Genomic DNA, 27,000 nt, shown 5'->3' on the forward strand with positions numbered 1-27,000 from the left:
AAAATTTGAAAATTGCGCCGGCCAAAAAGTCGCTCAGTGGGGGGGGGGGGGGGGGGGGGGGGGGGGGGGGGGGGTAAGAGGACACTTTTTTTTTTTTTTTGGTCTCAAAATTTGAAAATTTGACATTTTGCTCCGTTGGGGGGGGGGGGGGGTAAGGTCACCTTTCTTAGGTCAGCCATGGAGGTAATTTTTTTTTTTTTTTTTTTTTAATAAAAAAAAAAAAAAAAAAAAAATCCAAAGGGGGGGGGGGGGGGGGTTTAGGTTTTTTTTAGGGGGGTTTACACATGTAAAAATACCAAAGGGGGGGTGTTTAACCCCCCAAACACCCCCCCCCCCCCTGCGTACGCGCCTGCTGTAAGCAGATCTGATCCAAAGCATTTTCAGATAACCTAGCTAGCTCTTCCAACAGATTTTATTCAAAACTATAATGATTTCGTCCCCACTTTACTGATTCACATAATAGGTTAATCCTTTTCGAGCAATATGTATCCTTATATTAATTATCTCACGTTCTATGTCTTTATCCTTTCCTTGATCTCTCCCCTCGCCCCTTTTTTTCCCCTCCATTCTATTTTCACACAACTTCGAACGCGTAGCACTTAGCAGGTAGGATGTCGTAAAATGCTGCCCTGGGCGCTTGATCCAGGTATGAATTTGCTGGCCAGCCAGTCTCTCAACCACGCCCACACAATGCCTGCTCCACAAACATTCAAAAGAAAAGAAAACAAAGGCCGTGCACGCACCACGCTCCACGAACGTGAACGAACGGAGCTAGCTAGCCGCGCTATAAAACCACATGGATTTCGGGCATGTGCTCGCCACACCTTAGATATACTCGACCACACAATCTCATTCCATTTTTCTGCTCTGGTATCATTGGCATTGAGTGCTGCTTGAACTTCAATTGAAGAAGTAAGAACGTCTCTGAATCTTGGTCCTTGCTGAACTGAACACGATCAACATGAAGACCATCGTCTTTTGTCTCCTGACAATAGTTTCAACTGCTTTAGCAGCAAGTAAGTAGACTAGACACGACACTTCATGACTTCACTATTATAGTTGCACCTCCATCATTTGAATAGACTCCTTTTATTTTTTAAAGATTCTTTCTTCCATATTTCGATAGATCTATTTCCGAGATGACATAATGTGAAAAGTTATGATAACATTAACATGACAGATAGGGCATTATATCCGGAGATATATACATGTACAAACATAATATGAACCTAAATGGAAGTTTAGAGTCTAGAGGTCTATACATAAAACTACTAAAAGAAACTGACAGAGGGTGAAAGAATTTGTGCAATTATGTGTGTCTTATGTACTACTGCCCTGCTTGAAACAAAGGGTTTCCTTACACTTATAAACACAATCTCCCTTGCTAGTCTAATAATATGCTACTTTGCTAGTAGGTCTAGATCTAGTAACATTTGTTTTAGTATTTGTTTGAAAATACACATGACTTGTAAATTACCATTCTTTTCATTTATCTTTTATTTCTTCTTTGCAGCAACTCAGATGAGATGGTGCACTTCCTCCACTCACGAGGAACAGAAGTGTGTTGCCATGAGAACGGCATTCAGTGCCCAAAGTCTGTCTCCCGAGGTTGTCTGTGTAGCTGGTTCTGGTATTTCGGTAAGTAGCCTACTTGAAGTTGGTAGTATTCAAAATATGCAAGGAAACTTGAAGTTTGGGTCCAATAAACTGTAGGACAGCAGCTAGCAGAGATTTGGCTTGGGAGAACTACTTTTACACATTCAAATAACTTTTTAAACAGTTGAAGAAGAAGAAGTAGGAAGAGGAGGAAGAAAATGAAACTATTTGTTTAAAGCGTATCTGCCATAGTTTACAGGAGGGATTAGACTGCCCTGCAAGGTCACTGGACAGGTGGTTCTCTCATCAACTCAGCTCTCAGTTAACATAAGAAAAAGAGGATCATGGGGGACCAATGGTCACCGATTAGGCATGGTTTGTTATATAGATGGCGCAAGTAGCTACAAGTAGTGCAGTGGGCCTTTAATTACAAAGTATATAGATCAAAGGTCATAGCTCGTTAAATATGAAGAAGAACTAGATCTAATTATGTAAAAATTTGGTTTCTGTTCGATAACTGTAGTTGTATGAAGTTTTATATGAAGGTACATGGTATCAAAATGCAGTCTGAGAATGATTTAAGAGTATGTAGGTCAAAGCCCATTAAATGTGCAGAAATACCAATTTATCTATGCCAAAATGTGGTTTTCGTTCAATAACGTATGTACCGGTAGTCATCAGTCACCTTTGACCCGACCCCACCCCTCCCTTGGCCAAAATGGCTGTCTTTGAGTTATTAGCAAATTGCGCAAGCATGTGTGCCTGCTTGTACTCTGTACCAGCATGGGTGCATGTGTGTGTGAGAGGGTAGCGAGGCCTCTCATAAGAACTGTACCTTCGCTTTGACGACCACTCCAAAAAAGGGGACGTCCTCGTTTCGAAAACCCTGTAAATTGTTTGAAATTCAAGACCCTTAATTCATATAGGGGTATACATTTAAACAGATGCTCTAATTCTCACAGAAAAGTCTGTCATTGGTTTAATGCATGTATTGTATGCAGTAAATTTTCAGATCATCTTTGGTTTGTTACAGTACATTTCTAAAAAAAAAGCACGTTTGTTAATAATAGTGCTGTAACATCACGGATATCTCCAATTCCGTTTAACCGCCTGTCAAAACCGGACGGTTTTCGGTTAAACGATTATTAAAAAAAAAAAAAAAAAAAAAAAAAAAAAAAAAAATTTTTTTTTTTTTTTTTTTTTTTTGGCCGTGTGAAAAATCAGGAAGGTGATTTAACTGAAGGCGCCGATTTGGGCTTGTGAACTAGTCACAAATAATAGTAACAATGTCGTTTTAGAATAATGTGTAAGATCATTAAAGTAAATTAAAAACAGTAGAGGACCTAGGATAGAACCTTGTGGTACACCATGTGTTAAACTTGGATGAATATATATTGAGATCTATTACAAAGATTACTTTCAAACCAAGATGACAGACAAATTGGAGTGTTGTTCTAGTTTCCAAATGGTAAGTCATCACACCGATTACTGAGCTGGGAGACATTGCCAGGCATAGTGCCAGGTGGAGGGGCATAAATCGAAACTTAAAAAAAAAAAAAAAAAAAAAAAAAAAAAAAAATTATTAAAAAAAAAAAAAAAAAAAAAAACGGGAAAACGAAACCGTCCAATTGAAAACGGAATCCGCCATGGGCGGTCGGATACCGGACGGTTAAACCTTTGACTACAGCACTAGTTAATAATATTAACATACTGATGTGTATTAACTATTATGAGTCCTCCATTTACTCAACAGACATGTACACGTACGCCTGTATAGATGGGACTTTGACCCTAAAACATACTTGATAGTTTAAGATATTGCACAATTTGTGGTCGCCTAGTGATTGTTCCCCCTTGTTTTGTGTTTGAATTGTTATCTTCCTTTCTTTTCTTCAATTTTGTAATGAACACCTAGAGTTCCAGTTCCAAAACATTACTGTGAGATAGACAATGCACTATCTGTTGCACCTAGTGGAGGAGGGAGGGGAGGGGGGGGGGGATCTGGACAAGGATTGATTGTTCTCCCCCGTTTTGTGTTTAAATTGTTATCTTTTTGAACACCTAGCTAGAGTTCTAGTTCAAACCAGCGTTGGGGGTGTTTCTAGTGACCATACAGTGTACATGTGTGATCAATATGTGAAACGAAAAGCAGTGTTAGATCTAGATCGATGTGACATCTTGGGGCCGCAGAGAAGAGAGAGGACAGAGAGGGGGGGGGGGGGCAGAGAGGCGAGAGAGAGAGAGAGAGAGAGAGAGAGAGAGAGAGAGAGAGAGAGAGAGAGAGAGAGAGAGAAAGAAAGAAAGCTGGAGGGAAAGAGTGAGGACAAAGGTTATTATTAGAGAGGGAGATAGAAAAGGAGAAGGCAAAAGTGGATGAGATGGAAAATAGGAGAAACAAGTGAAATAGGTAGGGGCAATGTGTGAACAGTAAAGGCTCAAGAAAGAGGGGCAGATATAATAGAGATAGAGTGAGGGAGAGAGAGATAGAGTAATATGCATATAATTAGAGATTAAAAGGAAGAGGGAGGCACAATTTTTATTTGAAAAGGAATACATGTAGAAAGGTACTTGGTGGGGGGGGGGGGAGGGGGTGCACTGTCGCCAGTTGATATGAATGAAGCATTTTGGACATTTTAGAGACCATCTCATTTAAAAAAAAAAATTAAAAAAAATTGACCGTTTTGTTTTTAAATGTGGGAGGTGCAGATTAGATATAACTACATTTAACCAACTAAATCATTCATACCCTTGTAATTTCTATGGGTTCTTTCTTCTGTTTTTCTTTATTCAAGCATGACATGTGGACTGGTTGAATTAGGGTCTTTGATGAATAACCAGGGGAAAATATGTATTGGGGAGCTACTTTTCAAGTTTGCTTGCATGAAAAAACACTCTTTAATTTTTTTTTGCATTGAACTCTATGCAAATTTTGGGGGCTCTTTGGGCATTTCAGGGGCTAATTCGCCCCGAGGCCCCCGCATTTTTTTTTCATCGTGAAAAAACTTACGATGTAGCTTTAATTATTTTAATATCTCACATTTTCAAGAAATGTAAATCGGACGATATCAATTTTGCACATACTTACAAAATTACAAAACTTGGTTATGGTATGAATAATAATAATTACATTCTAACTGTATGTCTAGAGGCTGAAGGAAAAATATCATACGTTGCAAGGTTGCATTGAATGCAAGTCAGTGACATCTTGGAAGGAGATACTCTACATCGTAACCTTGTACATGTAGATATTTATTGGGTTGATTATGAGGTGTGGTTAAAAAAAAAAATTAATACAGGTTTCTATATGAATTAACAATGAGAAACCCAAGCACTTCTAAGAATTAAACTTGTTATGTAGTTTTATGCTCTGTTCTCGTCCTGAATTTTACAATAGAATTTAGCCTTGTGTACTTTCTGGTTACAATGAATATCTGAATTCGTAAGATTTACTTACCGGTAGTTCTTTTCATTTTGGAGTATTCTTTTGCCCCCCCCCCCCCCCCAAACACCTATCGTCCACACGTAGACCCTACCTTCCCTGTTCAAAGTGCAATGGAGCCACATGAACAAAGCCTGCCTAGGCCAAATACAGACAGACAGATTATACAAATCGAAGATAGGTCCCATGTGAAGATTTCCAAGTTTGAAACAAATGGCAAGATAGCAAGACAAACAGGATGAGGTATTAAGCTGATAAACGTTGCTGGGTATTAACTTACTCACAATAGAATCTTATCTTTGATAATGAGAATATCAAATACACAGTAAGAAGAGACTGGTCTTTGTTGAATATTAACACACTTATCAAATAAAAGATTGTTAACCCCTGTAGGGCTCTAGTGCTGTAGCCTTTTGAAAAATTGTACTTTGACTATCTCTTACTCAATTTATCATCATCATTTGTTAAAATCTGCATTTTCCATCAAAACAAAATAGATAATGCACTGGTCAGCCACCATGTCTGATGTTAGAATGATATCGCAGATAGGAGAAATTAAATGGGCAAACTTCCATTCACTTTTTTTTTATTGTAACCATTTTTTCCTAAAAATCTTAAAACCGAGGTATGATGTAAGAATGACATCACAGACAGGAGAAAGACAGGAAAACTTTCATTATTTTACAAACCAGCTCAAGATATCTTGGGAAGATTTCCCGAGCAAATTACCTGCTTTTTGCGTCTTCACCTGCCAAATAGCCCGCTATTTCGTGATCGGGCTAATTTCCTGATTCAGAAATAGCAGGCTATTTGGCCAAATCGGACTGATGAGGACAGGCCTTTTGTTCAATTTTGACCATTTAATCAGACTAAGTACCTTAAAACCGAGGTATGATGTAAGAATGACATCGCAGATAGGAGAAAGACAAGCAAACTTCCATTCTCTTTGTTCGATTTTTTAACCATTTTATTTTAGAACCTTAAAATCAAGGTATGATGTAAGAATGACATCGCAGATAGGAGAAAGACATGCAAACTTCCATTCTCTTTGTTGGATTGTAATCATTTTATTTTAGAACCTTAAAACCAAGGTATGATGTAAGAATGACATCGCAGATAGGAGAAAGACAAGCAAACTTCCATTCTCTTTATTCGATCCTAATTGTAACCATGTTATCAGCCTAAGCACCTTAAAACCAAAGATATTTGTTTTAGGGGGAGACTGCGTGCCCAACAGATCTATTGATAAAAAAGGGATCATGAGTTTCATGACATGTACATTGCAAGTGGGAGAAAGACGCTAGAAGGGCAAGATGAAGATATTGAGGGCCCTGTTGGCCCTAGACCTTGGCTCGTTAATTTATTCTGAACTGATTTATATAAAGTGCGATATTGAGTGTCATCGTAAGAACTCCAATGCTGTGTACACATAGGCCTACTTTTTATAACTAATAGACATGATTTACTTCTGGCTGCAACCCTGCTTGCTATGGGTTAGAATATCCCAGCATAGCATAACATTTTATGAAGTGAAATGGCATGTGAAAGTGCTAAAAGGTCATTGTATGTGTCTCATTCTTATATATAAATTATTAGTATTGTTTGCAACTCTAGAAGGAAAGATGGACTGGTTGAATTAGGATCTTTGATGAATACTTTTAAATGTGAGCTTGAATATGTCGCATTCTCAAAAACATAAATCTAGACAAATCAATGGAGAGAACAAAAAGAGAAAACTTGGTAAAGGTATGAAGAATTTAGTCGTTTACTGTATTTATGACAAAAAACAGACACTTCCTGGGCTAATCCTGACAGAGATTTGATTTATTTCTTCTCCAGGATGTTGGAGCTCTAATTTTCAATGCCTCTTTCTCAGACATGAATCTAGAGCTACCTATAAACATTTGCTCCAGCGACAATTGCTCTGGTCTTTATTTCATCAAAGATATACATGTAGGGCTATAGTTTGGGTTTGGCAGGACTCGGCTCCAACAGGTGCCTGGGACACATGAGCACCCAGAATCTACGTCTGGAGTCTGGACCCCCCAAAAAAATGTTGAGTCTTAATTTAGGGCTCTTACCTGCAGACTTTAAAGATACTATGTTCCTGTTGCAGCCAACATCAAATTCTGTAGAACTTTGCAGGTATTAATATGTCATGTCTGTCCTAGCTGTGAAATTTAAACATTAGCAGTGTCGTAGTATTCAAAACATGCAAGGAAACCTGTTTACCTTCTAGACTTTACTGTCAGGCACTATTGAGTGACTGGCTGACATCTTTTTTCTTTGGCAATGAAATGTACATGTATACATAAAATGAGCTGTACACAGGTACAAGAACATTTGTCTACATCAATAACCCACTACTTGTATTAGTAATGGCCAAAATTGATCTAATCTATGTGCAGCACAAAACTTATGACCATTTTAAAAGGGTCTGAAAATCAGACTATTACAAGGGTGATTGCAATCACTCAAGTCGATATGACAACTAATGGCTGTATTTTTACACTAAAAGCCATTTTCAAGCCCTTCATCTTGAGGGAAGTTCTAAATTGTTATTGCCTTTCTAATGCAGTTGGAACTTTACCTTTTCATTTTGGGGGCCTGCAATGGGACATAGTACCTTTAACCCATGACTGTTACCTTTAAGCTAGTCTGCAGGCACAGACCCTAATTTAACACTTAATCAAAAAATCGTTGTGCCTTGAGAACAGTCTAGCCCGGCTACCTACTGGGTGTCAGGAGCAGCTACAGTACATGGCCTATGGTAGTCTTATAGTGCAGACTAGTGCTGTAGTCAAACGTTTAACCGTCCGGTATCCGACCGCCCATGGCGGATTCCGTTTTCAATTGGACGGTTTCGTTTTCCCGATTTTTTTTTTTTTTTTAATTTTTTTTTTTATTTATTTTTTTAAAGTTTCGATTTATGCCCCTCCACCTGGCACTATGCCTGGCAATGTCTCCCAGCTCAGTAATCTGTGTGTTGACTCACCACTCTAAAACTAGAACAACACTCCAATTTGTCTGTCATCTTGGTTTGAAAGTAATCTTTGTAATAGATCTCATCATCTCAATATGTAGTTTATAATAATAATTCATCCAACTTTTACACAAGGTTCTGTCCTAGGTCCTCTACTGTTTTTAATTTATATTAATGATCTTACACATTCTTCTAAAAACAACATTGTATAGTATTAATGACTGCTTTGAGAGAAATAGTTGTTTTATTACGCTCAAGGGAAGGTTAGAATTGTGCTATTCCCCGAGGCTTGCCGAGGGGAATAGCCCAATTCTAACCTTCCCGAGAGCGTATGAAAACAACTATTTCTCGAATATTAAAGCAGTCATTAATACTTTTATATGCCAAAAAAAAAATAGACTAAAAAATAAAAAATAAAAAATAATTTACATTTTTGTCGATGACGGGATTCGAACTCTTGCGTACAACAAGAGGTGTATCGAAAACCAACGCTTAGACCACTCGGCTATCGCGCGCCGTTAACATGCTTGGCAGTTTTCTCCAATATATACATTAAAATGGATTGAAAACGGCTCCGCGTGAGCGATGCTTCGCAAAAGCTCCATGAAACGGACCCTTCTTTTACTTTTGCAATGCATATTGGCACGAACTTAGATCAAGATCTATCGGCAGATGTTGTTTTTTTGTTTTTGAGAGTTTATTTTCGTCTTCATGTCAACAATGCAAGATAAAATTGTCGGTAAGATCGATCGAGATTCAATTGTATTGAAATTGCCGACCAATTTTTCGCACACGTATGGTATCCTCCATCGCTCAAACCATTTTTTAACATGTAAACCTATGGGGTAACCATGGAGACTGACCTATTTTTTTAATAACCATGGTTATTAAAAATATTGAAATGTTTTAAGCATGGTTACCGGGAATTTTACAGGAACAGTTGAAGTTTATGAATGCAATTCGACCAATCAGATGGCTGGATTTCTTAAGTGAGGTATATAATTACTATTATTTGTGACAAGTTCACAAGCACAAATCGGCCCCTTTAAATGCACCTCGCAGTTAAATGAAAGTTGCCGACAGAGTCGGTAAAAAAAAAAAAAAAAAAAAAAACATTTTTTTTTTTTTTTTTTTTAATATTTTTTTTTTAAATCGTTTAACCGAAAACCGTCCGGTTTTGACTGGCGGTTAAACGGAATTGGAGATATCCGTGATGTTACAGCACTAGTGCAGACTCACTTTTACGACTGACCAGGGTTTGTGCTTGCAGACTACCTTTAAGCTTACCTGCTGTCAGTTGCTACACATCCTAGCAAAGATCAGAAAGGTCACTTGTGTCTCTGTTATTGAAAGTAGGATGTGGAGGGTAGAGAAAGGGAAAGCCCCTTTTTTGTGTTTTCTCATTTTTATTGCTCAATGTTTAAATGGACTTCCCATAGCTCATTGGATTAAAGTTTTATGACTTTGTATGACCTTGGATTGTTGAAAACATGGTCAGCAGAAATGATTAGCTAAAAGGCTAGGTTCGCATAAAACCTAAGCCATTAAGTTAGCTGGTGTTTTTAAACTTGTACGTAGGTTAACTTGTAGCTAAGGTTTATGTAGTCTACATAAACCTTAGTTAACCTTCGTAGATGCACTTGTTGTTAACATACAGTAGAGGGAGGGGGTGGCTCAAAGTGATGTGCCATGTACATGCAGAAGAGCTTTGAACTTTTGCCAGCTTCTCCATGAAGTTAAATGATTGTTTGCCTGTCTCGTAGCTTCAAACCTTGAGCAGTTGTTGTTTTGGTGTTATGTGAACCTGCATCGTTGTTAGGCGTTTGTTTTACATTTTGAGCTTTCACAAACTTACAGTAAAGTCTAAAAGTGTAATGGAACTGAGTGAACAGAGCTATTGAGTCACTTTTGTGTGGGTCTGTATAGCCTGATTTTGATTTATTTGGTTAGGTTCTAGAAATAAGCAGTCACGGTTAAAAGTGATAGTAAAGGTGAGAGAAAATAGATGTAATAGAAATCTCTGTTTGGCTCCTCTAAAACTTAGTATTGTCTTCTGGTTTATGTACCAAGCATAGCCGTATAGGCATATAGTTTGTGCAAATATTACCAAGATGGAATTGTTAAAGGTGATTTCAAGAGATAAAGATTTATTGTTTGCTTTGTGAAACTGTTGCCATTGTTTCGTTGTTGGCTCATTTCCTCCCTCTTCCCCGAAATCAATTTGTTCTTGGAGGTCACAACTTTGATATGTGCAAAAAGGAAGTAAATTTGAGAAAATATAGAGATGGGAAAGTTCCTTTTGGATACCCTTGCCAAATATTTTACAAGTACTTTTTTCACCTCCTAAATGAAGTATTCATCGCACCCATGCAAGCTGTAACCGAAGCTTTTGAAGACCTCTTTTGCCACTGATCATTTTCAGTTTGCATCCCAACACAAAAGAATGTGCTTTAATAGTTGAAGCATGTTTTTGTCCGAATGCAGACAATGTGAAGATTGTATGGATTGTATGGAAAGCATTTTGCAAGCTTTCTCACGTATTTGGCGATTGATTGAGTCATGTGTGAATTTTTCATCACACTGTAAATGCTGTAATTCGTTCCTGTTTTCACAAAGTGACGGTAGTGAAGAGAATCTGCACGCAAATTGTATGCAATTTTCATTCACTACCGTGAAAATAGGGAGGAATTGAAGACTTTTAAGATTACATCTAGACTAGTCCACTGATCATTTTCAATACCCACCACGTACAGTGTACGTGTATTTTTGAGGTGATAGTTGGTTTTAAACATGGCCACACAATAGAATCAAAACCACAGCTAGCTGATCACTATAGAACTTTAGAGTTGTTTCTTTGAAATGAAGCTTCTCTTACTCCACTGATCATTTTCAATACCCACCACATATGTGTATTTTTGAGGTGATATTTGGTTCTAAACATGGCCACACAATAGAATCAAAACCACATTTGCAAACTGTTCAGCACATGAACATTTTTTGTTCAGAGTTTAGAAAAGATAAAAGTTAACTACATGTACCCTGTCCAAAAGTGAAACCACTTTAAAGAGTTTAGGAAATTAAATGGCTTTTTGTGCCATTATTGTATGCAATGTTCAAAGTAGGCGCAAGCCCATATTTGGTTAGTGTCTGAAGTAATAGACTATGCAGACTGCACAGTCTACTGATAAACATGTAGCGACACAGCCAGAGAGCGACAAAAAGTTAGGCTTGGCCCCAAGGCTTTATAGAATTGTGTTGGAAGTATCAAATTAAGAGTTTGGCTATGGGTCCATATTCACCTTGCACCAACAACACATTATGTAATATTGGGTAATAGTGTGAAATTCCCCATGAGAGCCCACTACTGTGTATCATCTCTGTTTTTCGTCTTTTTGGGAGTAAAAGGGGAATCCCTTTTTTGACTCCCCTGGGTTATTAAGTTTGTACAGATGTTTGCAACAACTTGGACTTCCTAAATCTTTCCTCATGGAGGTTGCGATTAACAACTTTTTTCCTTTCTTATCTACTGGTATTCAATATCACCTCTCCCCTTTCCCATATTTATCTGCCGAGTTCTGGCAAAAGTTACCAGAGGAGCAATTCTATTGAACACCGCTATTAAAGATCTTTCAACACTTAAATGTCTGGAATGATATGTACATGTAGAGCCAAATTATTGCTTTGTGACAATTTACATTCACCTAAAAAGTAATTAGATTGTAATAATATAGTTGGAGAATTTAGGAATCAAGCAGATCAGTTTTTCCCAATTTATATTATTAATAATGGTCTGTTTTCACCTAAATTTTCAGCTTATCTTTAATTGTACATCTAGCGATGAAATCACTACCTTATAGCACCACTTTCTCTCATCTGAACAATGTTACCAAGTCCCTTTAATGGATTCCTGCCCTGAGTTTCAGTGCTTGTTTGTTTAAGATGATGTTACATTTTTCTGTTCAGCACTTTCTTCACACTTTTCATGCCTTAGATTTAAATGATTAAGACACCCCGGTTAAGCTTGCGGGTATAACTATGATCATGATTTTTCAGGAGGGAGGGGAATCAGCTAACGAAAAGGCTGTGATGGTTTTCTGCTGGGAGGGAGGGGCAGCAGTAAATGATGAAGCTCATCTTTAGGGAGGGGAAGCAGCAAACAGAAGAGCATACACAACCTTTATGAATGTTTTGTTCAGATAGCCTTGGAGAATATTGCTCTGAAGCATGCGTAATTATGGCAAAGTGCCCTTCCTGTTATGATGTTTCAGAAAGTTTTCCTTGGCAGAGATCTTTTTGTGGGGAAATTACATTGAGCTTGAGGGGCCTTCTTTCCTGAATTGTATGTGCTCACTGCCTGACAGCCCTGCCCATAAAATATTATTCCTTGTCGAACAATGTAAATTAGAACAGGAGGGGTCATGAGGTTGCTGCCTGTACAAGGTGATTTATGCTCTTTCAATGCATTCTTCAATTTTGAAAACTACCTTTAATGTGTTTATTCTTCTATATACCCGGCCGTAATGATACACACCATGATTTATTGAATTATAATCCATTTTGGATATACCATCTATCTACAAATCATTACAAAAGAAGAAGTCAAACAGGTAACCAAAGAATACCAGTAGTTTAAAAATTGATGAAGTAGCAGAGTGCCTGTAGTTTGAGAGCAAGCGTTTAAGCCCCAGTCCCATATAAAGCCGGACGAGCACGGACGAGCACGGACCACTCCGGACCATCCCGGACCATGGTCTGGGGTGATCTGGGATGGTCCGGGATGTTTTGTTCAAAAAAGTGTGATGCTTTAAAAGCTACAGTCCCATATACGTCCCGGACCGTCCCGGAGCCCATCCGGGGTGATCCGGGATTCGGTCCGTGTTGACACCGTGTTGGCACCGGGGTGGTCCTGGATGGTCCTGGATGGTCCTGGATGGTCCTGGATGGTCCTGGGCGGTCAATAACTCACTCCCGGACTGCCACGGATCAACACGGACCGCCCCAGCGCCACCACGGATGACCCCGGACCCAGCACGGTGGCTACACGGATCACCCCGGATCAAACTATTGTCCCGGACCACCCCGGCAGTTTTTGACCGTCAAAAACATCCGGGGTCGACTCCCGGACCGCCCAGGACCATCCAGGACCATCCAGGACCACCCCGGTGCCAACACGGTGTCAACACGGACCGAATCCCGGATCACCCCGGATGGGGTCCGGGATGGTCCGGGACGGTCCGGGACGTATATGGGACTGTAGCTTTACATTGGCAACAAAATGCAGAGTTTCATGTGGAGCATACATGCCAACTGTTCAGATTAAAGAGGAACATTCCTCTTTTTGGGAGAAGATAATTATCATTTTAATGCAGGTGTTCCTCTTCCTGTACAAATTTGTCTTTAGTATTGAATAGGAGAGTTAGGATTGTTCCTCTTTTTTTTGAAAATAGCATAATTTGTACAGATTTCTGATTTTCAAATGTTGGCATGTATGGTGGAGTATTCAATATCACACTTTACAGCATGGTTTTTCTAGGGAAGATTTTTTGTGAGTAGGGGGGTAGTTGCATCGCAAATTCCACCAGAAGTTCATGATTTTTCAGTTAAACCTTGTTTTTTATTTGATTTTTTTGTACTTTTATATAGATTCAGAATATGACTGGTTTTTTATTATAATCACAGTATGAATGCCATTGGCTAGACACATCTGACACAGTTGCTAGATTAGGCCTTCTGTGTTGTATTCAACTATTGATTTCAACACCTGTTTGTGAATTTCCTCTTTATTGATCTGAGGATGCTACATACATGTACACTGTACATCTAATAATCATCATTATTGAGTACCAGCATATTCATGGGAGAAGTCAAACCGGATCTTATTCTGGCTTTGATAGCAGCAGGAAAATGAGAGAAACAAAATCAGATCATTTTCACTCATGCATTCACCCAAAATATGATTATTGCAAATATGTTGTTATACAATGTTAAGATGATAAGATGATGTTTTTCCTGTTTCAGAATATGTTTTTGAAATTATAATGGAGGTTTGAATATCATTGCCTACCCACATGTGTTAGTTTGGCATTCTGTGTTGTATTCAACATCTGTTCGTCTGCGATCATCCGCTCAAATAATCAAAGGAAGCTAGATGCATCTAATAATCATCGCACGAGTACCAGCATATTTAAGGGAGAAGTTCACCCTAAAGTCAGATTGGTTTTGATAGCAGAAGAAAGAAGAGAAACTTGGTGACAGTTTGATGATGGAAATCTGATATTAATAACCTCAAAGATTAAGATAGTTACCAAATTGTTAGTTGTAATGAACCACAAACAAAATTGGCAACTACTGTATATGATATCCCTTGTGAGCATTGCTTTATTCGTTTGTATAGTACATGCAGAGAATGTTAACAAATATATATCTCTTCTTTCATTTTTTATTCTGTTATTGATATTGTTGTTGTTGGTGTTATTTGTATTATAGTTGTTATTATTGTTGTTGATACCATTATTGTTGGTGTTATTGTTATTAATATTATCATTATTGTTGCTATTATATACAGGATTGTTTGATGAAGGTTCAAGACGGCCAAGCTCACATGATAACTCTAGATGGAGGGGATGTTTATCTAGCAGGAAAGGAGTATGGCTTGGTTCCCATTGTACAGGAAACATATGCCCAAGGTAATATATCAATTGATCTGCACTCTGTTTAATGAAGATGCCATTTGTATCATGTTGAAGGGGAAGTTCACCCTGATGTTTAAGCAAAAGTATTAGAAAAGCAGATGAGTGAAAGTTTTAGCAGAATCCATTAAATAATAAGGAAGTTCAGGCACAAGTCAGCAACTCTTTGATGTGATATGATATACATGTACATGTAGGTCACTTCCGCTGATCTGTTTCACTATTTTTATGCCTCCGCCACCGAAGGTGGTGCCGGAGGCATCATGTTTTCGGGTTGTCCGTCCGTACATCCGACCGTCCGTACGTCCGTCCCGTTTGACCGTTATCACAATATCTCAAGAACCATTTAAGATTTAAACTTAAGACTCGGGAATAGTATTTATCACCATAGGAAGACGATCTGATTAGATTTTGGAGTACGTAGGTCAAAGGTCACAGGTCACAGAGGTCAACTTATGAAATTCCTTGTATTGAGTTTGTTAGCGCGATATCTCAAGAACCATTTGAGATTTAAACTTCAAACTTAAGGATAGTATGTATCACCATAGGAAGACGATCTGATTAGATTTTGGAGCACGTATGTCAAAGGTCAAGGGTCACAGAGGTCAACTTATGAAATTCCATACATTGAGATTGTTATCATCCCTTACCGAAAAGGCAGGCCTGCTTATAGCCTGCATCAAGCCTGCATAGCTGCTAAAAAGCAGGCTAATTCCTTAGCAAGCACTGACCTGCAAAAACGCCGAAATATGCAAATTAGGCAGGCTTAATTTAGCCTGTACATTTTAAAAGCAGGCTTATTTTAGCCTGCAAAATCATTTTAACCTGCTCAATTAGCCTGCAAAATTGCCCTGCTTTTTTAGTATGCAAAATTAACCTGCTTTGTTAGCCTGCAAAAACGCTGAAATATGTAAGTTATGCAGGTTAATTTTAGCATGCTAATCTAAAATGCAGGCTAACAAAATTGAAGATATTTGATTGCCATCATTATCAGTACAAGACTTCTATTGGTATATCGACTCGGATAGAGGAACGGGGGATAAATTGATATATCATAATCAATATTTGCAAGTGTCCACCAATAGGAATATTCTAATCTCAATTGCATTAGACTAACTCCATCACAAAGATCATTTGAAGTTAATTCAAGATTGACTTAAAAAAGTACAGGCTCATACACGTATATATAGAAAATATACATGCTATTTAAATTGGTTAGTAATCGTATAATCAATATATCTATTGCTAAAACATGAATGTAAGTGTGATCAGACAAATAATCTATTGGTCAATAATTGCCAAAGAAAAATACAATCACAAAATTGATATGTGCATTAATTGTCATAAGTTGCTTAACAATTAATCATGATAAATGTATTTTTCTGTGAGACGTGTAAAGTAATAATGAATATTCATGAGATACGTATTGCAGGTTAATTTTAGCATGCTAATCGAAAAGGCAGGCTAACATAAATGAAGGTTTCTATTGGTTTCTATTGGTCCCATTGGTTTCAATTAGTCTTATTGGTTTATATTGGTCCTATTTGGTAGATCTATTGGTCTTATTGGTTTCAATTGGACCAATTAATTGGCCCCATTTGACTCTAATCGAGATTTCAATTGGTTTCAATTGGACCAATTGGCCCCATTAGATATTTCAAATGGTTTCAATTGGACCAATTGGCCCCACTTAAATGGGACTTCAATTGGACCAATCAGCCCCATAGACTGTAAGGTTTTCAATTGGTTTCAAATATATCTTTTCTTCATATAAGTTGCAATTTAATCCAATTATGATACATGTATCTAATAAACACAAGACTATATCAATGTTATAACTACGACCTAAAAGCATTGCTCTCTCTTTAGGCTCCATCATATTTCTTCCTTTATTTAACTTAGTCTTATGTCTTATTCTGTTTGTTTGTATAAATGCATCCCCCCCAAAAAAATAATTACAAAAAATGTAACATGCCAAATGTAATAAAATAAACATGTGAAATATGAAAATAAACTGAAATTGAAACTGAATTGGACCAACTGAAGTCCAAAATAGAGCCAATTGGTCCAATTGAAACTAATTGAGTTCCCATTAAAGTCTAATGGGGCCTAGGCCAATTGGTCCAATAGGGCCAAACTTGACCAATTGAAACCAACTGAAGTCCTATTAAATACCAATTGAAAAAATGAAAATTAAATTGGTGTTCAATTGGTTTCAATTGGATTTTTGTCTTGGGATGCCTCCCCAAGCGCTCGAAACCTCGCTTGCTCGGCTTTCTATGAACCTATTTTTGTTTAAACTCTCAAATCACCCCTGATATATAACATTAAACGTGCATGTGAAAAATAACCTGCAGGCTACATGTAAAAAGCAATAACAGGTTAAATTTGTGTTATAAACCTGCTCAGAGGACATTTCTTCAGATTGCAGGTTTAACAAATTATGATAGAAATTTACATGCTAAAGATTAAACTGCATCTCATCTGGCATGCTAAAGATTTAACCTGCTAAAACTGTATTTTGCAAAACGCATGCTAATTTTAAACTGCAGGCTGAGATTTAGCCTGCTTAAACTGTATAAGACTGTGTTTTGCAAAATGCATGCTAATAACAGGCTAATATTTAACCTAAAACATGTAAGACTGATTTTGCAAAATGCAGGCTAAAATTTAACCTGCTAAAACATGTAAGACTGATTTTGCAAAATACAGGCTAAAATTTAACATGCAAAATAATAATTAGCATGTATTTAAGAATGCAGGCCAGACGCAGGTTCAAAGCAGGCTAAATAAGCCTGCATTTTCGGTAAGGGATGATATCTCAAGAACCACTGGAGATTTAAACTCCAAACTTGTTTAAATTGCTCTATGGCGGAGGCATCATTTTCGACTGCACGCAGTCAAAATTCCATCTAGTTTCTACTTCTATTAAGACCCAATGTAATATGAGTAAACCCTTTAACTCTTCATATGCCACACAAATAATCTCTGTGTGTGACATTGTATTTATCATGGGATAGAAGTATTACAGGGCTCAAGATTATTTCCTGCACAAGATTATTCTTTATTATATACCTCACTTAAGAAATCCAGCCATCTGATTGGTCGAAATTGCATTCATAAACTTTAACTATTTCTGTAAAATTCCAGTAACCATGGTTAAAACAGTTCTAAAATCCCAGTAACCATGGTTACCGGGAAAATAGTTCAGTCTCCATGGTTACCCTATAGGTTTACATGTTAAAAAATGGTCCGAGCGATCGAGGATACCATACGTGTGCGAAGAATTGGTCGGTAATTTCAATACAATTGAATCTCGATCGATCTTACCGACAATTTTTATCTTGCATTGTTGACATGAAGACGAAAATAAACTTCCAAAAACAAAAAAAACAACATCTTGATCTAAGTTCGTGCCAATATGCATTGCAAAAGTAAAAGAAGGGCCCGTTTAATCGAGCAGCCGCGAAGCATCCACCACGCAAAGCCGTTTTCAATCCATTTTAATGTATATATTAGAGAAAACTGCTCGGTAAGGTAACAGAGCGCGATGGCCGAGCGGTTAAAGGCGGTGATTTTAGTTACATCACCTTTTGTACGCAAGAGATCAAATCCCATCTTCGACAAAAGTTTTTTTTATTTTTTATTTTATTTTTTTTCGGCATATAAAAGTATTAATGACTGCTTTAATATCCGAGGAATAGTTGTTTTTATACGCTCTCGGGAAGGTTACAATTGGGCTATTGCCCTCGGCACGCCTCGGGCAATAGCACAATTCTAACCTTCCCTTGAGCGTATAAAAACAACTATTTCTCTCAAAGCAGTCATTAATACTATACTAGTGTTATGGTTGTCAAGGAGCGAACCAAGACCAGGGCCCTGTTTCATAAAACTTGATATCAATAACAAGTTACAAGCTACTGTTATAAGCTACTGAAATCATGGCATCTGATTGGCTGAGAGCAAACTTGATATCAATAACAAGTTACAAGCTACTGTTATAAGCTACTGAAATCATGGCATCTGATTGGCTGAGAGCAAACTTGATATCAATAACAAGTTACAAGCTACTGTTATAAGCTACTGAAATCATGGCATCTGATTGGTTGAGAGCAAATTTGTCATAGAAATTCAGCATTTGTTATAGATAACAAGTTTTATGAAACAGAACCCAGTAATGGGTAATTTTGCAAAGCCATTTCATTGCACAGAACGCGACCCAGGTTCGAAACCAAGTCGATGAGCTAATGCCCTTTGGTAGGCTAACCCTGTAACCGATCATCGGATCGGGGGCCGATCAAGTGAGATCGGATAATAATTTCAGATTGCCGATCAATAAGGTAAGGCATTAATCCTCATTACCACGTCCCTCGGAGAGGACCTAAAGCCTTCAGTCCTCTGGTTGCTTGTTCTAACTATTATAATTACCTTGCAGACCGATACGCTGGGATCGCTGTAGTGAGAGCCACAGACTCCACTCTGACCCTTGAGACCTTGAAGGGTAAGGACTCGTGCCACACCGGTGTCAGGAGGACAGCAGGATGGAACATTCCTGTTGGGTTTCTCCTGGAGGCTGGTTACATGGAGGCGGTGGACTGTGGGGATGATATCAATGCTGTATCTAACTTCTTCAATCAGAGTTGCGCCCCAGGTGAGTCTCTAATCATCTTTGTTACTTCCTCTTCAACTTAAAGTGACTTGGTAACAGCGTTGAAGGTTAATGAAAAAAAACTGTAATGTTTGTATGGTATGTTACTTATTATAATTTATACAAAACTTGTGTAAAGAAATGTTCTACAGAGAATCACCATATCGTGAAAGGAGTGTAGATCGAGGCTAGAAAATGATGATGAAAGTAATATTGAATTCAGAAACTGACATAACAGCTGGCCGATCATTGGTGCTTGCTTACGGTAGCCCCGCCCAGTTATACAATTTACGCACTATATGCCATTCAGAGTAGAGTGGGATCGTGATTCTTAATCAAATTGATCCAAAACTTTGACCAGGGCTGCCAACCATTCCATTTTTCCCGGAATTACTCCGTTTTTTCCTCCCAATGACGGTATTACGTTTTTACTTCATAAAATATGTTTTTTATAATTTTTTTTTTTTTTTTTTTTACATACCACACGTCAAAAACCAAAATAACCAAAACAAGAAACCCTGCTTGTATGGAGAAAAAAAAGCGTGGGGAATGAACATTTCTGCATTGGAAGTGTGTCCCGTGTGGTTGTAAGTTTCGTTTTTATGAATTCCTTTTTTTTTTTGCTTGAAATTCCTTTTTTTTTGCCATCATGATTCCTTTTTTTGGTCGCACAAGGTTGGCAGCTCTGGTTGACAATTAAGTATCTTTGGACATAAATTTTCCATAATTTGTTTGGATGATGGATTGTGTTTTGAGGAGCCAGGTCACTGTTACAGGTAAAGACCAGTATTGGAAACGCCCCAATTTCAAAAAATGAAATGGAAGCTCTTATTACCAATCATGTAAAAGAATATGTTTTGAATATTACATGATAAAAATTTTGACGGGAAACCGCCTACTAATTGATATATTTGGTAAATTAGTGTATCTCTCGCCTGTTGAGAGATATGAAATGCACGTCTCGCGCACTTGTGTGTAGTCCCATATACATCTTTCTGTGTACAGTGCTTCTAACTTTATGAAGACTTGGCCAAATTTCTTATCATTTTGATGATTCCAGAACCTTGCAGTACATCTATGCTAGATGATCAACCTTTTCTGATCGATTTCACAACGTTTCTTTCACAATGCAATCGCATGACCATAACTGGTCTTTAGCTTTAACAATAACAATGTATTTGGCCAAATTTCACTCTTCATTGTTTTTGTGTATATCTGCTTCCAATATACAGGTGCCTACTTGGAGAGGAATGACCCTTACGGAACCAACCCTCCGAATCTGTGTGGGATCTGTACCAACAAGCAATGTCCTGCTGATTCCTCGGAGCTGTACCAAAGCTACGCTGGAGCATTCCGGTAGGTCTAATGATCGACTCCCTGGACCAGTGAAAATCAGCTTTTGGGAGGTTAAGTTATTCTGAAAGACAACATCATACCATTCTGAAAATTGAAAAAGGGTTCAGAATTCACAAAAAAAATTCACAATGAGAGGTACTGGGCAATAATAGATACCGGACAATACTGAGCAGGGATTCCTCCGCCAATTTCAAGATTTCACGACGGAAACAAACTTAAACTTTCAGATTTACACTTAATCGTACATCTAGCATTATAGCATTTTTTCCCTCCCATCTGAAAAATGTCATAGAGTCCCTGTGAGCATGATGGGGTAACAAATATTTCTCAAATTTAGAATTTAAATGCAAGGAAAATGTGTCCTTTTACCTAAATATATTCTACGAGCCCCTTTTACCCCTGTAAAAGGATGCTGCCCCCTTGCATTCTGCTTAGGGTGTTGCCCCGGGCCCCCATTTAATCTTCCTCCTTTGGGGGAATTTCTCTATCTCATACCTGCTGAGTTACTGAACAATAATGGGTGCAGTCAAGTCATTGGACTAAGACCAAGTACATGTAAATGTACAAAGAATAACACAATGCACCAAATTTTGGACTTTGGCCAATTTATACATGATAGGAAGATAACAAATAGAACAATACTAAAAAAATATGTTTGTTGTACAATGATCTGAAGTGCTTAATGATTCATGATCTGATATCAAGCTTATTATTTTTGAAAATCAACCAAGTGATAACTTTTTCTTTGTGAAAGCATTAAAAAAAAACAATACTCTGAAAATATGTTTGGTGTATGATTATCTGAAGTGCTTTTGATGATTCCTGATCTGATATCGAGCTCATTAGGCAAATATTAATATTGTAAATTAAGTGATAACGTTTTGTTTGTGAAAGCGTTGATTGACTCGTGAAATGTTTGATCTAGGCCCTGTATTATAGAAAGATTATAGATATATTGACTGACGGGGCTCAGGGCTCTATTTCATAAAAGTTTGCATCACAATGGATGATACAAGCTAATGAAATCATTGTATTTGATTGGCTATAAGTAAAATGATCTAAAGTAGGCAATGATCTGTGGTAGGTGTTATTGATAACAAGTTTTTTTAAACAGGGCCCACTTGTGTTTAAGGGGTCATAGTGAGCACTAAATTTTTTTTTTAAATCCTCAACCATTCCCCCCCCCCCCCCCCCCTTGAGTTTAAAAAAAGAAGGATTTTTTTTTTTTTTTTTGGGGGGGGGGAATGGCATCTTTAACATCCCCCCCCCCCCCTTTGAGTAAGAAAATTGGGGTAAAATCAGGAAGAAAGAAAAGAAAAAATTGGGGGGGGGGGGGAATCCGGAAACCAATTTAAATCAAGTTATTATCAGGCCTGGTGTCTCTATAGGCAGGGCTCCACACACACTTTTTTCAAAGGGGTCCGGATTTACCTTCTTAAATTCTGTATGTATACCAGCCCTGTGTGAAAATCACAACATTTAGGGGTCCAAGCTTGGAATTTGCCACCTATGTGTCACAGATGTCTGTTAGCGTTGAGCCCTGGTATAGATCAACATTCAGCTAAATTATTTGACTGTTTTCTCACCCCCAAACCACAATTGAACACTGCTTTGAAACTTGTAGAACCTATTGTGTAGAAAGCAAAAGTACACAAACTTCCTGTCTGCGGTCCAAACTTCATATCTTGGGAGTGAATGTATTTGATTATATACCTTTTCATACAAGAAGTAAATATCTTCCACACACGTAATACCAGAGAGTAAATTTGATTTTAATTTTCAACATGTTTTAGCATACATGTATATATGTATTAGTTTTGATATAAAAACCATTGAACCAGAAAAAGAAGGATTGCCGATTCATTTTAAGCAGGTTGATTGCTCAGGGACATCGCCTTCAATAACATTTTCAGTAATATCATTGAATTCATGGCATTTGCTCTTATTCTCTCCCTGAAATTACAGATGTATGTGTACACGCAATTTTGTTATTCCATCGTTAAATTAATGACTCGCCCTTGAAAAATCTCATTATACAGGTAGAGTAAATCACTGATAAATCATGAAACCCATGCTACTTGAAGCTGTCAAATCGCTAAGTTCACATGGGAATCTGTTACCACTGGAGTCTGTTAATTTTAAATTTATCTTTTGGTTTAAAGTTTTAGTTTTACATACATCATTACATACAGTTGAGGACTGTTGACTGTTTAGGATTGTTTGGAAACTTAAGTTCCCTTGAAGTTACAAAACCACAAGCGATCTTATGGTTATTGCAGTAATACGAGCTGGGGGAGGTTCTCCCTTAAAGGTATTTGCCGCATGGACACAAATAAAAAATTTTCCAGCCTGTAGTTAGAACAACTTCTTTCTCTGCTTGTTTGAACATTTTGCTGTTCAGCCATGCGTGACCCTTGTCATTAGTAGTTTGTTGTTTGGGGGTTTTGCAAGCTTGAAGTTTAAAACTTCATCTGTCTCGTGTTAACATAGCTACACTCTATCATGAATCTCATGCCACTTGAAGCTGTAATAACTTTAATAATAAGGATGTAGATTAGCCATCTATTTCTCACATTCTCCAATTACATTGTCTGAATATAGTGCTTCAGTTTAAGAGGCAATTAAATTGAGAACAATATACTATAAATGTTTCATTGGCTGACTGCCATTACCGATGATGAGATTATTTATCTTTCATTGTGTGATTTTCCGTTACCAGGATTTTTCCAGGTAATGAGGTATAAATTCAATTATCATCAGGTTCATTTTATTTTTTCTTATTCATCTGTGATTTCTAATTTCAAGCCTCTTTGAACAAGATGTGCAAAAGGCGCAATTAGAACTATGCCAGGCCAATATGTTTCACTAGACTGCCAAGCAGCCCGTAGCAAATTTCATGCCTGCACTTTTGACCAATCAGAAGCCTAGAATCATATGTAACCCGTTGCATAGTCGCAGGGGAAACCACTTTTAAATTATTATGCCAGGGTTCAGATAATAATAATTGACTGGATTGACTGGCTTTACTCACATAGACCACCACACATTCTCACGTCTTATGTTGAGGTAAGTAGACTTTTAAATAATGGTCGATAGGAAGTATAATTATATTTACTTAATACATGGTCCTTTAATTAATATATAAGTATAACATTCATCATCATCAACAACAAATCGAACAGCAAAATATCAATCTCATTTTAAATCTACTCACGGTACCGCTACTTAAATCAAGCGAGGGGGTGTGCGCGAGAGCTCTCTTAAAGTTCAACAACGAACTGGATCCGATTCGAAGTGCGATCGTCGTTGTCGTCCTCTGGATGTCCAGTTGCAACTCCCTAGCTACGTCAGTCATGCTTCAGATGATTAGGCAATCACCACGAACACCGTCACTGCAACTTGTTGAATCAATGAAGTTCTGTCATTGACTTATGAAGTTTCGTTCAGCATTCTGGGGCCGTCAACACCCCTTTATATCGACTAGCGAAGAACGATGCTCTGTAGTTGTATTCTGATTTAGAGTCTTTAGTGTTGCTCAGTAATCACAATGTTCCCATTCTGATTCGGCTTCGGAATCTGAGTTCTTAGTTCTGGGCTCTGTCACTATTCTCGGTGTTGATTCTCAATCTGACTGATATAGTTCTTCTCAATTCTTCTAAAAGTCTGAGTTCTACATTTCGATTCTCAACCCGACTCTAACAATTCTTGTCAACTCTTCTCCGTCGATTATTCTTCGCCGATCATTCTTCTGAGGAGCTCTCCTCCTTACACGCACTTATATACCACATTTACAATACATGGACCAGTGCAGGACTTTCCTAAAATATTATTGGACAACAGTTTGAGAAAGTGGGAAGGGTCATACAATATTCAATTCCCATTGGTCAACAGGTCCACTTCCTTTCATGTTCCCCCAAACTTGAATTCAGGGAAATCCTACGAGTCATACAGTATAGCCCGAAACATGACTCATAACTTTGATGGATTAGGCCATTTGACCAGTCTGTATTCCTGGCGAAACCAAAACAATAATAAAATGGTCAAGGGTGGGTTTATGTTACCCCTGGGGGCAATACATGTATGTCTTTCTACACAGCCATTCTCGATGTTTTCAAAGTAGTAGTGGGCGTCATGATTCTCAGTATCATTATATGGCTGTATTCCTCTTTTGTTATGTACTAGATATGTACACAGAGTGAACTTTCCTTTAGGGTCATACCCTTATGGCCGTATATATATGCAATATATAATATGACAAAGGATATGGGTAAACTCCATATGGAGCCGGGGCATTTGGTTTGGTGAGATCAGAGCTAGGCGGTGTCAACATTGTTTAACATTGATCCAAATTTGTCACATATTCTATTGTTGATGAAACAGCTGCTTTTGTACCTGACGGATGTGTTGCAGACAAAGAAGAGTTCAATCTTTTGTAGAGAGCGTGGGTGTGAGCGTTGGTACTTATCAGTACCAACTTTGAATTATGAAGCGTGTCTGTAGAAACAGGAGTTTCTGTTATAAAGGGGGTGGGTTCAGGAATTGTTCAGTACCTATATCATTAAGCGTGTCTATAGACGGAGGAATTTCTGTAAAAAAGCACATGGATTTGAGAATTTTCAGTACCGGTATCTTTGAATTATGATGCTTGTCTGCTGACGAACTCGACATTTTGTTATTTATTTTAATTTGTTCTGCTTCTTTCTTTTTTTTCCTTCTTTTGTTGCACATCTTATTTGTTAAATCCTTTATTTATTGGATATAACAAGAGAAAGCATGTAGAAAGGAGCATTCAAGCCTAGGCTACTGCCTGACTGTACACAATTAAGACAGTATAAGGTGGACAAATACTACACATACTTTTACATTTAAGAAAAGAAAGAAACACAATAAAGATACAATGGGAAACTACAACAAACAATCACATGTCATGTGGAACTGCTTCATAAGATTGGGCACTTGGAACATTGAACATTTTACTCTTTATTAAAAGGCGGGGTGAAATCTGCCTCTCCTGTGAAGTATGTTAAACATGCCATAAGCTTTCATGTCTCCACAGACATATCCCTGCATGCACATTGTATACCATGCACAAATCCCATACATACATGACGATCAAATTATTTATACTCCTTGTAAATTTGATGTTGTTGTTTTTCTTGTTTTCGTAACTCAGTAATTAAAGATGGACTGGTTCAGTAGGGCTCTTGTTAAATTTGATTTGATTTGCTTTGATTCGGTTTATTGCAATAAAATAACATGCATCTGGGAAGCTGAAATTGTCCAATTTACAAAGTCAATATACAACACAATAAACGATCAAAATATGAATGACTAAAACGTACGACTATAAATCATGCATAATGAAACCAAATGAAAATCACATATTACATCAAAATGTAAATATATTACAAATATTAAAAACATTAAAAACTTTAAAAACCTTGTGTGTCATCACAAAAGGAGAGAGAGAGAGAGAGAGAACTAGAAAGAGGAATAGAAGGAAGAAGAAAAAGAAAGAAAAGTTAATCATAGAATATACAAAAGATTGGAGAAGAGGGGTAGAGAAGGACAGAGTAGAACAAGAAAAATAGAAAGAGAGGAGAATCGTACAGTCTTGAGGTATGTTTTCATCAAAACCGGAAAAAAGAAAAGCGAGCCTCTGCCAAGTGCACCTCGAGTTGAAATATTATGATTTTGAAAAATAAAAAAAATATGAACTGTTTGAATATATAATATATCAATGTCATTTTAAAAAATTGTTAAAGTCAAAAGAGTAAAGTTATGCCAATCCCACAACACATCCAAGTCAAATACTTTTATACATTCTCAACGAACATAAATTAGGACAAATCAATTTTCATGTACAGGACTTAAAAAATTAAAAACATGGTAAGGTCATGAAAAATTCAGTTAGCTGTACGCTGATTTTGTTGATTGATTATCAACATCTTGTCTCACTCTTTCCACCATACAGATGCCTCGCTGAGAGTGCCGGGGATGTAGCCTTCATCAAGCCTCAAACAGTTATTGATAACACCGATGGAAATGGACAGCTCGATTGGAACAGGGGCCTTATGTCTTCAGACTTCAGGCTTCTATGTCCCGATAACACTCAGTCTACTATCGACAATGCTGCTACCTGCAACCTAGCTAAGGTATCCTAGAACGAAGCAGGGGAAATTACAGAGTCTGACGGTGTTAGCAATTTAGACTCTTGAACACCAGGGACTCATTTCACAAAGCCTTTTTTCAATGATAAATGACAAAAATCAGTGACATATCTGTTGAC

At 37.6% G+C, this 27,000-nt stretch overlaps 1 protein-coding gene across 1 annotated transcript in view; it reads left to right on the forward strand.

Annotated features, from left to right (window-relative positions):
* Positions 1-735: 735 nt before the first annotated feature.
* LOC581063 (melanotransferrin) overlaps positions 736-27,000 on the forward strand; it is a 39,198-nt gene continuing 12,933 nt past the window's right edge. Inside the window, exons 1-6 of the mRNA XM_030982726.1 lie at positions 736-1,016; positions 1,514-1,638; positions 14,584-14,704; positions 19,143-19,358; positions 20,588-20,711; positions 26,686-26,866. Coding sequence (XP_030838586.1) covers positions 962-1,016; positions 1,514-1,638; positions 14,584-14,704; positions 19,143-19,358; positions 20,588-20,711; positions 26,686-26,866 — 822 coding nt within the window. The 5' untranslated portion in view covers positions 736-961. The remainder of the gene's footprint in view (positions 1,017-1,513; positions 1,639-14,583; positions 14,705-19,142; positions 19,359-20,587; positions 20,712-26,685; positions 26,867-27,000) is intronic.

This window comes from Strongylocentrotus purpuratus, unplaced genomic scaffold (assembly GCF_000002235.5).
Source record: "Strongylocentrotus purpuratus isolate Spur 01 unplaced genomic scaffold, Spur_5.0 spur5_scaffold_13, whole genome shotgun sequence".
Taxonomy (NCBI): Eukaryota; Metazoa; Echinodermata; class Echinoidea; order Camarodonta; family Strongylocentrotidae; genus Strongylocentrotus; species Strongylocentrotus purpuratus.